The 16,299-nt window shown below is 31.0% G+C and overlaps 2 protein-coding genes across 2 annotated transcripts; both read right to left on the minus strand.

Moving 5' to 3' along the window:
• Positions 1-505: 505 nt before the first annotated feature.
• Positions 506-2,335, minus strand: LOC110695754 (protein LITTLE ZIPPER 4). Its single transcript, XM_021872985.1, has 2 exons — positions 2,127-2,335; positions 506-1,104 (listed from the first exon to the last, which is right to left on the minus strand). The coding sequence occupies exon 2, from the start codon at positions 1,089-1,091 to the stop codon at positions 846-848; it is 246 nt and encodes an 81-aa protein (XP_021728677.1). The 5' UTR covers positions 1,092-1,104; positions 2,127-2,335; the 3' UTR covers positions 506-845.
• A 7,517-nt stretch (positions 2,336-9,852) lies between these two features.
• Positions 9,853-10,536, minus strand: LOC110695857. The gene has a single exon (XM_021873082.1). It carries the CDS (start codon positions 10,534-10,536, stop codon positions 9,853-9,855), a length of 684 nt encoding a protein of 227 aa, XP_021728774.1.
• Positions 10,537-16,299: the final 5,763 nt, after the last annotated feature.

Below are 16,299 nucleotides of genomic sequence, written 5' to 3' on the forward strand. Positions count from 1 at the left end.
TTCTTTTTATAGCTGGAAATTTTAAAATGATTAAGAATTTTGTTTTCCTCTAAAATTTTTACTCATACGAAAATGATCAAGTTTGGTGTAGCTCTATGAAAAACCTCCCTCCATCCCAATTTAGAGTTAAAATGGGTGTGTTATCATAAGTATTAATATCAAATCAAATTTAGTGAAGCTCAATGAAAAACCTCCCTCCATCCGAATTCACTGTTAGTATTGAATATTGATTGATATTACTACCTTCGTTTTATATTATTTGCAACGATTAAACATTTTTTCTCTCTACTTTAACGTTAGTAGTACTATAAAAAGAGAAATATAGTCAAATGAAAGGAGCAATGACACGAGTATTAACGTTGCATACAATAATAAGAAGTGCATTAACACAGAGTAATAATGTTGAATGCGTAGAGTGCATTAACGTGAACCAATATACCGTTTCATTTTTTGACTTTCACAAATAAATAAAGTGATTTCATATGTTAATACAATGAAAAAATAGTAGAGTAGTAAATAAGAGTAATTATATTCCAATATTAGCCAAAGTTAATACACCATCAGTCCATCACCCACCAACAAAACAGATTGAGATAGAATATATTCCTACAACAAACTGCCCTTCCGCAAAAATATAATTTATGCTTCCACCTTTTTTTTTTTTCTTTTTTTTACCCTATGAAAAAAAAAAAAAAAACTACAACTGATAAAACAGCTACCTCCACTACAACTACTACTAGTATTTTAGGAATTTTCACAAAAAAAAAAAGGAAAAAAAAAAAAGAAAAAAGAAGTGAGTTGAGGTGGTGTGGGGCCCAAAAGGATGCTTCCATTTATAGAAAATGCTAATTGCTTGACTGATGATGATTTGGGGAAGAAGTTGAGCAACAGAGAGTGAATTGATCAGAAACAGAGTTATTGTTGTTGTTGGTGTTGCTCTGTTTTCCTCCTTTGTTTGTAATTCTCTGTTTTATTTCTGAGAGAAGTTGCTGGTTTTCTTGATTCAGTTTCTGTGCTTTCTTCCTTAGCCTCTCATTCTCTTTCATTATGTAACAGTTTTGCAAATACAATTCTGAGTTCAATCTCTCCATTTTGTCTTTTTACCTGCAAACAATGAATCAAATATTAATTTAGTAAAATTCAATTAATAAATGAAACAAATATCTAAGTCTTCTAACTACATTTTTGTCAAATTTAAATAAAAACTTGAACAAGCTGAGAATTTTAAGAGATAAGAGACATCATGATATAATAGAGAAATTTACATAATTTGAAAAAGTGAGATTAATGTGATACATAAAACTTGCACTCATTATAATGCAAGAGTTTTCTTGCTATTTAATTATATGCATAAAAGCATGCATTAATCATGAATGTGTATATATATATATATATATATATATATATATATATATATATATGAAAGATTACACAAACTCATGTATGAAGCAAGTTATTTTTTTTACCATTTTTTTTTATGAAATCCTAATTGGCAAGAAAAGAATAAGTTTTTAGCAAGACAAGACAAAACTTTAATCTAGTAAACTACAATACACCCATGCATCTCAACTAAAATCTTAAGTAATGATATATAATATTATAAAAATTAAAACTTTTTCTTAGTAACCAATAAAAAAATTGTATATTTTTTAAAAGAAAAATATTTTATTTAGATTGAGAAAAATTAAAAAAGAGAAAAGTGTAAACAGTTGAAGAAAGTTGGCATGCAATGCAACACATAAAAACATTTCCCTCCTTTACAAGCCAAGGTATATACCCTTAAAAACAAAGGCCAATTTTTTTAAAAGAAAATTCATTCATTGATCTTCAAAAACAGAGCAAATTACAAACAGAGCAACAACATTGATAGTAATTACTAATATTTATGTTTTTAATCTCAAATTTGTAGAGAAATACTGAATAAAACAGAGAAATTGGAAGAAGATGGGATAGGGTATCCTACAAAATAAGGGCAAATTTATTCAAAACAGAGGAACTACATAAAAAGTACTGTATTATAGATTGGTGTCCTACAAAATAAGGGCATTTTTATTATTATTTACGTAGAAAATCTAAAAAAAATAAGAGAGAAGTGGGCCTATCTTTATGTTTTCAAAAAAGATCACCTTTTTAAGAGAAGGAAGTTGAAGAAGAAGAATGGAGAAAACAGAGGAGCTCTGGCCGAGGATGAGTTTAACAACTCTGATTTTGTAAGAAAACAAAGTGAAAGTGGTGGGCAAAATTGCATACAAGAGGTGTTTATTTATATAGACAAATATTTAACAATAAATAAATAAATAAATTTTATAAAAAGAAAAAGGGAAATTAAAAAGGAAGATGAAGAGAGAGAAAAATCTTGGAAGAGAAAGAGGTAAAAAAAAAAAGAAAAGAAAGAAAGAAAGAAATGAAAAAAAAGGGGGACATGCCATCTCTCTTCTCTGCCACAACAATCATGCATGTGTAAGCATGGAAGGCGGCCGGTTTAGGGCTCAGGATTTATGATCTCAAATCATTTTTTTTCCTAATTAGATTTTCCTCCTTTTTTTTCATTTTATGTATTTTTATAAAATTATTTAAATTTCTAGGAGAGTACAAAAAATTCATCTTGTACCTAGAAGACTAGAGTAATAAATTAAAATACTAGTGCTACTAATTGCTACTCCATAACCATTATGCTATTTTATTTATTTGGATTTGCCAACTAATTTGTTGGTAAGATTTTCTTTTATTTGAATAATCTTGGATATAAGTATTCTCATTTTTCTACTCCATAACCATAATGCTAAATAGGATTAGAGACTTGCCCATCTTATTCAAGTATATTAAGATCGTGGCTAATAAGCTTAGATGATGAACCAAATTTGAAAAGGGAAAAAGAAGTTAAAATAAGTGGTATTTAAGTGAATAGACACACCCTATCTATATTATAGATAATACTTCCTCAAGATGCACTCCGTAATGTATGTGCAAGTCATAGAGGTGAAAAATTAATGACTATGATAGCCTATTCACAAACTACGTGATCTCAATATGACAAAAAAAAAAAAAAAGATCAAAGTTCAATTCAATAAATTCAATTCGGGACCTTCAAATGAATAAAATCGAGCCAAGTAGAGTTGGAGAATAAAAATCATGACCAAGCTCAAGTGTATTAAGTGTATGACTCAGTAATAAATGTCACCCCTTAAATTAGCAGAAGTTATATTAATGATAATCACATAAATGAATATTTTATCATTTTGAATTGTTATGCTTGAACTATTTGAGTTAAGCTATTAGTCAAGTCAATTTAACCTTAATCAAAGTTGGATCATAATTACCTCTACATGTCTTAGGGCCTGTTTTGATTTACTGAGCTGAACTGAACTGATTGAAGCTGGACTGAACTGAATATTTTATGAGAGAAGGAAATTAGAAATTGAACTGAACTGATTGAAGCTGAATTGAACTGAACTGAAAATAAGTTGAATACAACAAACCCTTAGTCCTTTACTACATACATTATTTATACAATTAGATATATATATATATATAGATTGTTTATTACATAGTCCTTCAAAGAAAAGAAATCTACAACAATTTTTTAATGAGAAGATCTTGTTCTAGTATATGTAATTACAAAATTTGTATTCGTAAGGTATTATAATTATCACCCAAAAAAAAAAAGAAGAGATAACGTCATGTGAATGATGATGGATTTAGTTTACAACTTACAAGAAGAGGGCAGTTTGGTAAGGTAAAATGTATTTGGATTTTGGAGGGCTTTCTTTGTTGTTTGAGTATAGGGGGTCCCAAATGATGAAGGAGCTAAGCCGTCCCAAGATTCGCAATGATGGTTTGGATTGTTTTTGAATTAATAACCCAACAAAACAACTCTTTCTCTCTCTAACCAACTTCTTTCTCTCTCTAAAACCTTACCTTAACCATACCTTACCTCTTCCCCTTCATTTTCATCTATCATCATGATCTCCACATCCTACATTATCATCATCACTACCATCATCATCAACATCTAGTATAATTTTACTTATTAATTTTTTTTTAATTCTTGTTTTTTATTTTATGTATTTTTCTATACACATAATCTTAGCCACTAAAAGAAACCAAAATCTAATTGCCTTGTACACTTAATGATGGTTTCCTTTTCAAAAATAATTTTAAATTTTTTTGCCACAAATGAGGAATGCTTCAAGATAAGATCTCTTTTTTTTTTTTTTTTTTTTTTTTTTTTTTTTTTTTTTTTGCCCTCTTATAATTATTATTGGTCACATGACTCAAATCTTTTGAGTGTGCTCTACAAGGTGTTAATTTAATTGTACAAATTATACTACGAGTAGTAGTTAGTAACATGTTATGATGTTAGTATACAAATAATCTAATGTCGGAAGTATTTTGTAGTTTCTTTTATGAGACAAGAAAATTTTAAGTATTTAAAATCAAATTAGAATAAAGAGAGTATTATAAAACCGTGAGAATCTATTTTTATATTCTTCATGTTATTATATTAGAGGGTACGTTTTAAATGTATAAAGGAGGATTGATGGACTACTACTTTATTGGATAGCTATTGAATTAAGAGATCTAGCTACTTGGGAATGGCTTGATTGATAGATTTCTTGAATAGATTGTTTGTAATTGATAACAATGTACCAAAATAAAGTTCTTCCATAATGATTATTATGTGTGTGAGTTAGATGAAAATGATTTAAGACTAAAGAGAGTTTTCGAGTTACTATCATTTAGTTGAGTCATATAGATAGATGGAGTAACATAAGTTGGCAAATGTTAACTAGATTACTTCCAATTACTTGAATGAATAGTATGGGGGCAGCTTATTAGGCACATGGCATGTAACAAATATATAAAATTAATAATGGTACAAAGGTTAATTATAGTGATTGGAGCGAGCTTCTATGTTTGCTTAAAGTATATTAAGGCCTTGTTTAGTTCAACGAAGTTATTTTTACTTATTTTAGAGAAAATAAGTTATAATTAAATCAGAAAAAATAAGTTCATATCATATCATTGTTTTTTGTGCGGTTTTTCATGCTACAAATCTTTAATTTCGCAAAGAAAAAAATTTATGAAAATACATATTAAGAAAGTACACATTATTATGAATCTAACAAAAGTACAAAACCCTACTTGTAAATTTTTTCCTTATATATTATCGTACACATAAGGTCTGATCAAATTAGATAATCAAATCAAATCAGACTAGATCTGAACAGATAAGCAAAAATAAGGTGAACTAAATAAGCCCTTACATTGCTATGTACATTGGATTATATATTTTCAAGAAAATAGCAAGTCATTTCCTAAAATTAAAATAATTCATTTATAACTCTTAGAGCCTATTCACATTTACTGAACTGAACTTATTGCAGCTGAACTCAACTAAATTGAACTAAGTTGAAATGAATATATTATGAGAGAGGGAAATTAGTTGCTGAACTGAACTGAATTGAACTGAATCTGAACTGATTGAAGCTGAACTGAACTGAACTGAACTGATTGGAGCTGAAATGAACTGAAATTAAGTAAATGTGAACAGGCCCTTAATACTCCCTCCGTTTCATTATGTAGTCCCATATACTATTTTGGGTGTTTTAAAATTTCTACCCATATCGAATATATTCCACTTTTAACTTAATTGTTTTGGAATTAATTGGTTGTAGATTGATGACATACCTCTAAATAAGGAAATCTTTTCTGACAAGAAGAAAAGGATTTCATTAATGAAATATAGTCAAACGACACTTACAAACAATTCCAAGGAAATCTAAAATTCCAATACAAATACAATTCATCTTAAAACTAGTTACATCGCAGATTCGATTAAAGACCGCCTTTATAAAAATCTTCATCTGAAACAATACATTCTATGAGTTAGCACTAATTTGGCCTGAGATTCACAGATGAATAGTTGTTTAGGTGAAAAAACTCTTATGACCTTCTAGATACTTTTCGAGATTGTGAAACCCTAAATCTTCAATCTTTATTAGACGAACAAACAAATAAATTAAACCTAATAGAATAAACACCACCATAAGATGTGATCCTTTATTGAAAGCAATTAAAAAGTTTTTTGGGGCTTACCACCGGTAAAAACATCGGTACGTAGAAGCCCCTAAAAAAATTTACAATTGAGACCAGAAGAAAAGAGATGGAAGAGAAAGAGAGAGAAGGAGAAGATTAAAGGAAAACCTTTGAAAAAAAAGTAGAGAAAATCTAACAATAGAGGCTAAAAAAACCTTCCCAAGGGAGAAACCCTAGAAGGAACCTAAATAAGAAAATCTCTATCTTGAATTATGCATTATGATTTATGACTTGTGCTTTTTGTACTTTAATATTAGATTCTTAATATTCTTCTTAAATAAGGTAAACTAATTATGAAATTTTTGTACTTTAATATTATATTCTTAATATTCTTCTTTTCTTATTTCATGTGATTGATTTCATATGCAACTAACATTATGAAACGGAGGGAGTATAAATTATTGAAACTTTTCATTGGAACAAATTCATTACATGGATATTATTTTTTTAATACATGGATTGTTATCTAGCTATAACAAATTAACAATTCAGGGCATGAATGTAGATACAATATAATTGTATAGATGCTGTTTCGTATTGATTAATAAGATCATAATTGAAATTTATTGACATGTAGAGTATAAACCTTATTAGTCATGAATATCTTAAACTTTTGATTGAATTGATCCTATAACATGGTATTAAAGGTATAAAAAATTAGTCTGTCACGTTCACAAATATAGTTTGTCTAAACATAACAATAACTCAATAATTTGAAGAACACGTTTAAAGGAGGTTGCTAATGCTATAATGTCGAGATTAGGTTACTCATTGGCATGTAGGCAAACGGTAAAGAAGAAGAATGATGGCCAATGATAAGCATTTCAAGGAAGAAAACTCCCTACTCATTAATTTTCCATCAAAAGTGTCCAAACAACATATTCCATAATCTTATCGTAAATGATGGCTATACATTTATAACATTTCCTTGCACGAGTTAATACCCTCAAAAATAATGATTTTACATTGCAAAAGTTTTCAAAACTTTTTTCTTGTTATTAAGCTACACAATAAAATCAAGAGCATTTTATGCTTTTATGCTAATTAAGCTATTCATTTTCATGCTCACCATTTCTCTGTGTATTATTAACGTTATAATGATTATAATTGTCTAGTAACTAAAAACATTTTCATGCCATAATTAAGGACAAACTGAAATCATTAAAAATTTGAAAGTTAGCTAAAGAAAACTTCATGGGTTATATGAGTGCCCTTAACGTGGAACATCATAGTTGACAGTTGTGTCTTTAAATTGATGCAACTTTCCTTACATTTCACATATTCTCCCCTATTTTGGTTACCCCTCATGGGGCTCGTTCCCTTAACTAAGGCCTTGCTATTTAACCAACTCCAATACACTCAATGATTAACCTAAAAATAATAGGAATATGGTACGTATCAATTAGGTCTGACCGTCTGAGTTTTGAGATAAGACGGACGACACAATCCTAATTAATTAACCGTGTATCTTTTCTTCCAAAAAGATAGTTTTAGGAAATATAAGTAAATAAATTACTTAACTCGTGTCTACATGGTGTTTAAATATTAAAGTATCTAGATTATGTTATCCTTTATCTTTTTCCTCTTTTAGTTTTCAATGTTAATGAATATAAAATGTCCACGTTGGTGTAAATAAATATATTTTTTGAAATTGCACAAATAGTATGCACTAACTTTTGTGGCCAAGTGGCCAACCACCACGGGGTTACTAATTATTTAGGATTACATGGGTTACTTAGTATTATAACTTTGTTATTAAAGAATGATAGTTATTTAAGGGTTACTCTATCAATATAATAGGGTTACTAACATGAAACAATAATTCATTTTAAAGATGATTTAAGGTTGGATTTGAATTTCTTTTGCTACTTTTCTTATGTAGTAATCTTCCTCGAAAACCATGCTTTAAAAAAATCATTTTCTTTACATAAACATGCTTTTTCGGTGCAATGGCTAAACTGAAGTGTTCTAAGGGTTTCTTTGTTTCATCTTATTTTATCATAAACAAATAAATTTCGAAGAATGAAGTTAAGTAAAAATAAATTTAAAATATATACTTCGTTTGCATAGAAAAATTTATAAGAAAATAAATTCTTTGGAAAATTTTGAACACAGTTATTAGATTGTATTAGACAATTTCAATTCAGGCCCTGTTCTTTTTACCTTAATTTTACTGAACTTAAATTATTTTTGCTGAAATTATATTATTTTTATTGATTGACACTTATTTTTATTGAGTCAATGTTGTAATTGTTCTTAGAATATTGATTTAGTTCTTGAAACTTTTTTTACGGAACTTAAATTACCTTATTTTGCTAAACATAACTTGTTTTATAAAATCGATATGTATTATTTTTACACAATATTACTTCCTCAAATTTCTTTTAAATGCAACACCTTCACATCACATATTTTAAAGAATGGATTAATCAATGTAAACAGACAAATTATTCAATATAATATATACACGTAGTACATAACCCTTCTTTAATCACAATATACAAATTATTTTGATAAATTCGTGTGTTTACTCACTCTTATCAACTCCTAAAAAAGGTGTGTCAAAAGGTGTGTTGCATTTAAAAGAAAACAAATGAACGATTATTTTAAGGTAAATAAAACAGGGGCTAAAATCAAACAAAATAAGTTTGGGTAAGTTTAAAAAAAAAAAAAAGTGCAAACAATAATATAATAAGTTCAAATAATACGATTACAGGGAAAAAAGGAAAAGAAAAAAAAGATCAACCAAACAAAAGCCTAAAATACAAGCATCTAACTAAGGCTATGTTCGTTTCACATTATTTTTTCTGAATTGAATTTATTTTTAAAGTATTGAAATTATTTTTGTTTAATTTAAACTATTTTTGCAAGACTTAAATTAATTTTTTTTAACTGATTAAAAGTTGTATTTACTAATTCTCTTTTATATTTGCTCTTTAAAGTTACTAATTTGTATTAAATCAAAATTATTTTTATATTGGGCTAAAATTCTTTATACTGAAGTTAAATTATTTTTATTGGATAATATTAAAATTAGATTAAGAGCACAGTGACTAACATCATGACCTCATGCTCGTTATATATAGTTAAACTTTAGCCACTACTCCAAGTCTCCAATGATATACCTTATGTGTACAATGTTTTGTTAAAGAAAGTTAATTGTATTCATAAACTTGAAGATGTAAGTAATGAAGTATATGTAACTAATTTAATCTATATATACATTTCATCACATAATTTGACTATAAAAGCTTAATTTCAATATACATATAATGATTCGGGACATTGCCCGGGTCACAAACTAGTATTTATGTCAAAACTACAAATGAAACATTAACAAGTCAAGATAGTAGTTTTACCAATCAAAATTTAGTTAACTATTTATAATTAATTTTGATTGATCTAAATTAATTTTTACATACTGAAAATAGTTTGATACATAAAAATCATTTTTTTTTTGAAAGAACATAAAAATCAATTTAGATCAATCAAAGGATTAGATGCATTGGCAACCATTCAAATCTAATTATTTTAAATGATTGCGAATACCTGTAATTACCATGATTTTTTTTTTTTGACAAAGGGAACAACAAACTAACCAAAAAACAAAAGAAACTAACTCCCTAGACGAGCAGCACCCGCCAAATGGTGAGCATCAACTACCAAATACCTTGAAACCTTGCTTATATGACAAGTAGCAAAGGAGGAGAGAATTTCATGAATTTCCTCAAGGATCCATATCGCTGAAATGTCTTAAGGACTCTGGGCCAATAATAACCGGGGAATGGCCAGACAATCTGTATGAAGCAAAAGACGAGTAACACCCCGTTGAGAAGCATGACGAAGACCCCAAAGACAAGCAAGTAATTCAAAGTGTAGTGCAGAACTAGCAGTACAAGCTCTAGCACCACCAGCAATATAACCAGGGGAAGTTAGACCCCGAAAACACCATCCTGCTCCAGCAGTGAGATCAGCTCGATCCCAAGCACCATCAAAGAGGAGGACTACATCATAATCCTCTTGCATAGAACTACAAAGAAAATAGATCGAGGGCCTAGCAGAGAACCCCGGAGGAAAGCTAAAAATACCATAATCTAACTCCCTAGCCTCCCTACTTCTGGATTTCCAACTAGAGGCCAAATCAAGAATAGATTGGGGAGAATAAACCCCTGATCTAAATCTAACATTATTCCTAGTCAACCAAATTTCCAAACATAAACCAAAGAAACTATCCATCTGAACCCAATCCTTGGAATCGGTAAACCTAGTCAGCAGTTCTACAAACCAAAGCTGAAATAAATGGCCCATCGACTCAGAAGCATGATTACAAAAGATGCAAGAAGGATCAATAGGAAGACCCTTAAGATTAAGTAAAGCAGAAGTCGGAAGAGCATTATTATGTAGAAGTGTAGAATCTTCCAGGTGAACAACTTCCATTTCAGGAGAATTGGAAGAACCCACAATTACTAGGAAACAGACTAACCTGAATAGGCAAGTGCTGAGAAATCAGGCAAGAGTATGTTGACTTAGTGGTAAACGAGTCATCACAAGTGTGCTTCCAGTAAATAAAATCATCAATTTTTTGCTTAGGACGCTCTAAACCCAGAATGAGGGAAAAGGCTCTGAATCAGGGAGTCCGGTAAAAGTAAATTTGAAACAAAGGTAGGTCTCGCAGCCTCAGGAATGAAGATCTAAAGGTAACCTCAACATTCGGCACCCAACAGTCATCCAAAATACTAATATTCTCCCCAGACCTAATCTTCCAAGCAATACCCTTAGAGAAAACCAAGCTCCCTTCCAGTAAACCACGACTACCCCAAGAAGGGCGAGAAGTCGATAAGCTAGGATTAGGGGAGAGTAATTACCTTGATTGATTGCGAATACATCTAATTTCTTTAAATTACTTTTTCGTATGCAACATTTATTTTGTTTGACAAAAATAAATAGAAGATGGGCCTAAAAGTGTTAAAAAGTGTCGGGCCGAGCTCTAAGATCCGACCCACAATCCCAGTCACAAGACGGACCGAAAATAGCCCAAAGAATAACCTCCACTTGTCGTCGGCCTACTAGATTGCAAAAGCAATCATTCTTCATTGTGCCATGAATATTATTGAATCAATAAGTAAACATTACATCTCTACCAAGTAAATACTTCATAATTTTACAAAGATTTAATACATATCTATCCTTTTTGCCGCACCTAATTTAATACATACCGAACCTCTAATTAATAAAAAATGTGGACTACGTAAGAATTTGCATGATTATAATTTTAACGGTTGGGGAAATTGCACCCTTTTTCATAAATGTTACAGACAAATGGTCAATAATATCAAAACTTTATAATATACAAATTATATATAAAATAATTATATAATATATAGTTTATGGGTTATGTACAAAGGGTTAAGATTGAGTCAACTCAATTGAGTACCTCTTCATCATCATCATCTTACATTTGCACACTGATGAGTGATGACCATTATATGCCTCAGCAAACTGGCTAATATAATCAAGTTACTGATTCATTCATTTAATTCTCTTGCAATTTAAAGAAGCATGGTAAAGGAGATAAAAAGGGTTATGATTTCATCACCCTAAATAAAGATAAATAAAGGCTCTGCCAAGTCTTAATTGTTACTAGTTGTAGTAAAAGTAACTAGTAGAAGAGTTGTAATATAAGTACAATTGTTAGATTCAAAGTTTTTAGTAGTTCTGGCAAGTGTTGCTAGTTTCTAATGAATTGTTAAAGAAATACCTATTGTATGTAAATAATACGAACATATAACATTAGAAGTCGCTTTTATTTTTTATTTTTTTCCTCAAAAAACATGACAAGGTAGAAGATAACACAACAAAGCACATTGAAATTCATGGAATTTTGCTTAAGCACCACTATAGAATTAGAGAATTTTTTGTACAACACAACAAATTTGTGTAGAAATTTGTAAGATATGATTCACAAACATCTTTAAATAGGAATAAATGTATACAAATTATACTATATGAATAGAAATATGTTGCTTGTTTAAGGGGACAGGGATTGGGATCCACTCCCCCCCCCCCCCCCCCTCTTATTCCACCATTTCTAAATTTAGGGAGGGTTGGTATAAGGAGGGGATAAATGAGGAAAAGATAGATGTACCCTTAATTTATGCAGTAGGAAAGTGAGAGATAGTAGAGTTACTTTTATAATTTTACTTCAATTATCTTATTCCCAAATCATATATACAAAACGTGAAATAATAATTTTCTTAATTTTTTTCCTCTTATTTCACTAACCAATTGCAAATTTCCAACCTTAGTGCACCTTACCTCTCTATTACTTTAATTTTATTTTATTTTTAAATGGTGCAATGCAATGCGATGATCATATGCAAGGAAATAAATGCTCATTTTTATTAAAAAAGAAAAAAGAAAAAATCTATAAAATTAATCTAAAAGAAAAGAAAAGGTGCCTATGCTAGACTTATTGGGGAAAGGAAAAAAAAAGAAAAAGAAATAGAAAAAGAGGCCATGAAATCTTGTAGTTGAAGCTCGCCTCTTGTCTTGTGTTGTTTCATCATCACCCTCATTTTTTGTTTGTCAATCATATGACTCAAACTCGATTCAACACACATGGATGGAAGAAGTGAAGAAAAATTGGAATAGAATGTGAAAGAAGATTTAGATGGAGGGATATGAAGAATTAGGAATAGAATGTACCCCCCAACTCAAATGACGGAAAAGACCGACTCATGCATGAACCTAAGACATGGTCATGGTGACATATACTCAAAGTGTGTGCTAAGACTAGTGAGTGTAGGTGACATGTTGAGACTCGTGTCATGACCATGTGGCTAGACTATGTGACCAAGACTCGATTAATGACTCGACAAGGTGTTATTGACAGCAAGATTAATCGAATTAAACAGAAGACTGATTAATTAGACCCTAAGTGATGACTCGACCAATAATCCGAACTGTCGGCCAAGCGACAGGACTGGCGTCGCATTATGGTGATTGGCGCCAGGCAATTTAGTAAATGTCTAGCGCTACACACCATAGTGTGGCGCTACAGCTCAGACTTTGGCGCCAATATTGGAGCTCCGGTCTGGGATTGTTTTCGGTATTATTAGTCAATTGGGGTATGCCTAAAGTCGTACTAGGTCAATTCTGATTAAAAAAAAAATTTATTGACTCAAATTAATTAATTGATTAATTAATTAATTAGGCAAAGTTCTTTAAGTCATTAATTTTAGTCTCAACACAAATCAACAAACGGTTAAGAGAAACATAGGATATATATGCACAACAAATAATTCACAATTAGTCAAGTAGGCACAATATGATGCAACGAGTTCGCAACCTAACCATGACTCTAGTTCTCTAAAGTTCGGGATATGGTTTAGTCAATAGAGGGTCCATGGTTAATTGTCCGGATGCACCGCGCGGAAGCCTAACCGTGAAGGGTTGGCGCGAGTGGATGGGACACCGCGAGTTTTAGAAAAAACTCACTTCCATGGTTTGGTGAATTCAACATCTCGGATGTACTCTTTGTGGCCAGGAGTGTTCAATCGGGTAGATGGAGCATAAATTCCCAGAGGGTTATGTCCATATGTAGAACACATATGGGTTTCAGAAAAGTGAGAAAAAATTCAATCAGGAAGTAGGATCGAGCAAACAATACGAAAAACTGGTCGAAATTAGAACGCATATTTCTGGCTCCGTATTGGGGGAAATTGGCGCTAGCAAACACAGACTGACGCCACCTTTTAACTGTAGTACCTGGCGCCAATACTAGCGTTTGGCGCTACGGCTTAAAGTGTGGCGCCAAGCTCTGGCCCCTGACGCTACTTCCCACATGCCTCAGCAGCTTTCTGTGCTCGATAAAATCTTCCAGTTTGGCGTAGTGTTATTTCAGTCCTAGTTGTGAAAGATATTTCTCAAATTTCCTATGTGTAAAATCCTATGTTTTTGACTCATTACGGATGGTCTTTCCAATGAGATCCTTTTTATGCATATGACAATAATGTTAATCAAAATTACACACATGAAATACTTAGAACTTTTCGAGTCTCATCCACCCATTCTAAATCATTGCCGAAACAAATTCAGGAATTAAAATAGAAATCCTCCCCAGTGGAGTCGCCAAAAAACCGTAGGGAATAGTTTCAAGCCTTTAAAATCCCACTAGCTTGAACCCCACTGTGATCATACACTAAAGTACGGTGGCGTCCAAAAGGGAAGAAGATAGAGCAAAAGAGTCGCCAACAAGTTTTTAAGGAACTTGTAAACCGTTCACGAGGTGAAGGTTACACCCCTTAACGATCCAAGAGATCGTCAACTCCATAAGGTCATGAACCAAATAAGGGTTCGGGGATGATGGTACAAATCCAACCTAAACGAGATTGAACCTGCCCTAATAATAGGCCTCTACTTTATTCTGCTCGTATTCATGTGCGCTTTCTGACTAACATACAATCAATAGGATTAACCCTAAACCTGTTTAATCTATGTTGGTTGAATATAATGCACAAATAAACTATTATTGGTGATCACTTGAATTATAATCAAAGTTAACCTAACAAGATTATTAATTATCTTATTAAGCATGATTACAAGTACAAATTCCCTTTAACACGCAATAAAGGTGGTCAAGCAATAAATAAAAATAATCAAGCAACACAATAAATAATCAATATCATGAATAATAATAATAATAATAATAATAATATCATCATAAATTAAATAATTATAAATTATAACAATTATAATCATAATCATGTTCATGTTAATATTAAAGCATAATTAAAAGCAAGATCCTAGGCATGACACTAACAAGATTAATAACAAACCCTAGCATGTCACTAAGCAATAAAAATCAAATCTTTAACCCTAACATGATACTAACATGAATTAATATTAGGAAGAACATAGGAAGCATCATAACAATCATATTTAATATTAAAAATACCCTAGACATGATGCTAGGAATATCATAATAACAATATAAACATGATTTCTACATCTTAAATCAATTAATCAATTAAAGTACTTACTTTGATGCTTCGTACCTCTTTCTAATAACAAAATACACGCGTTAGTAACTTCAAGGAAAATAATAATCAAACAATTAAATTAAATAATTGAAAGAGAGATTTAGGATCAAACCCTCAGAAATTAAAACCTTTCATGTCTAGGGCGAAGGCAACTTCGAATATGGCTAGGTGTTTCTAGATCTTGTGAATGCGGAATTTTGCATGAAAAAGCAAGAAAGAATTGCATGCTAAAGAATACTTGAGAATGAGAGATGTAGATGATGAATGATTGTAGATGAATGAATTGTGAATGAAGAGAGTTGGTGAATTGAAATAAGAATTGATGAAATCTGGTTATTGAAAATGGAGTTTTAATACGTTATTTATAGAAAAAATCAGCCAAAAAGATAAAATTAACAAAACAGAGTCTGGCGCACGCAAAACAGGATTGGCACCAACCCTGGCTAGCTGGCGCCAGGTGTTTCTAGATCTTGTGAATGCGGAATTTTTGCATGAAAAAGCAAGAAAGAATTGCATGCTAAAGAATACTTGAGAATGAGAGATGTAGATGATGAATGATTGTAGATGAATGAAGGTGTTTCTAGATCTTGTGAATGCGGAATTTTGCATGAAAAAGCAAGAAAGAATTGCATGCTAAAGAATACTTGAGAATGAGAGATGTAGATGATGAATGATTGTAGATGAATGAATTGTGAATGAAGAGAGTTGGTGAATTGAAATAAGAATTGATGAAATCTGGTTATTGAAAATGGAGTTTTAATACGTTATTTATAGAAAAAAATCAGCCAAAAAGATAAAATTAACAAAACAGAGTCTGGCGCACGCAAAACAGGATTGGCACCAACCCTGGCTAGCTGGCGCCAGGTGTTTCTAGATCTTGTGAATGCGGAATTTTTGCATGAAAAAGCAAGAAAGAATTGCATGCTAAAGAATACTTGAGAATGAGAGATGTAGATGATGAATGATTGTAGATGAATGAAGGTGTTTCTAGATCTTGTGAATGCGGAATTTTGCATGAAAAAGCAAGAAAGAATTGCATGCTAAAGAATACTTGAGAATGAGAGATGTAGATGATGAATGATTGTAGATGAATGAATTGTGAATGAAGAGAGTTGGTGAATTGAAATAAGAATTGATGAAATCTGGTTATTGAAAATGG

This window comes from Chenopodium quinoa, unplaced genomic scaffold, assembly GCF_001683475.1.
Source record: "Chenopodium quinoa cultivar QQ74 unplaced genomic scaffold, ASM168347v1, whole genome shotgun sequence".
In the NCBI taxonomy this organism is placed as follows: domain Eukaryota; kingdom Viridiplantae; phylum Streptophyta; class Magnoliopsida; order Caryophyllales; family Amaranthaceae; genus Chenopodium; species Chenopodium quinoa.

Coding starts and splice junctions, on each gene's coding strand:
- LOC110695754 (XM_021872985.1), bottom strand. CDS start 1,091: ATGGAGAGATTGAACTCAGAATTGTATTTGCAAAACTGTTACATAATG.
- LOC110695857 (XM_021873082.1), bottom strand. CDS start 10,536: ATGGAAGTTGTTCACCTGGAAGATTCTACACTTCTACATAATAATGCT.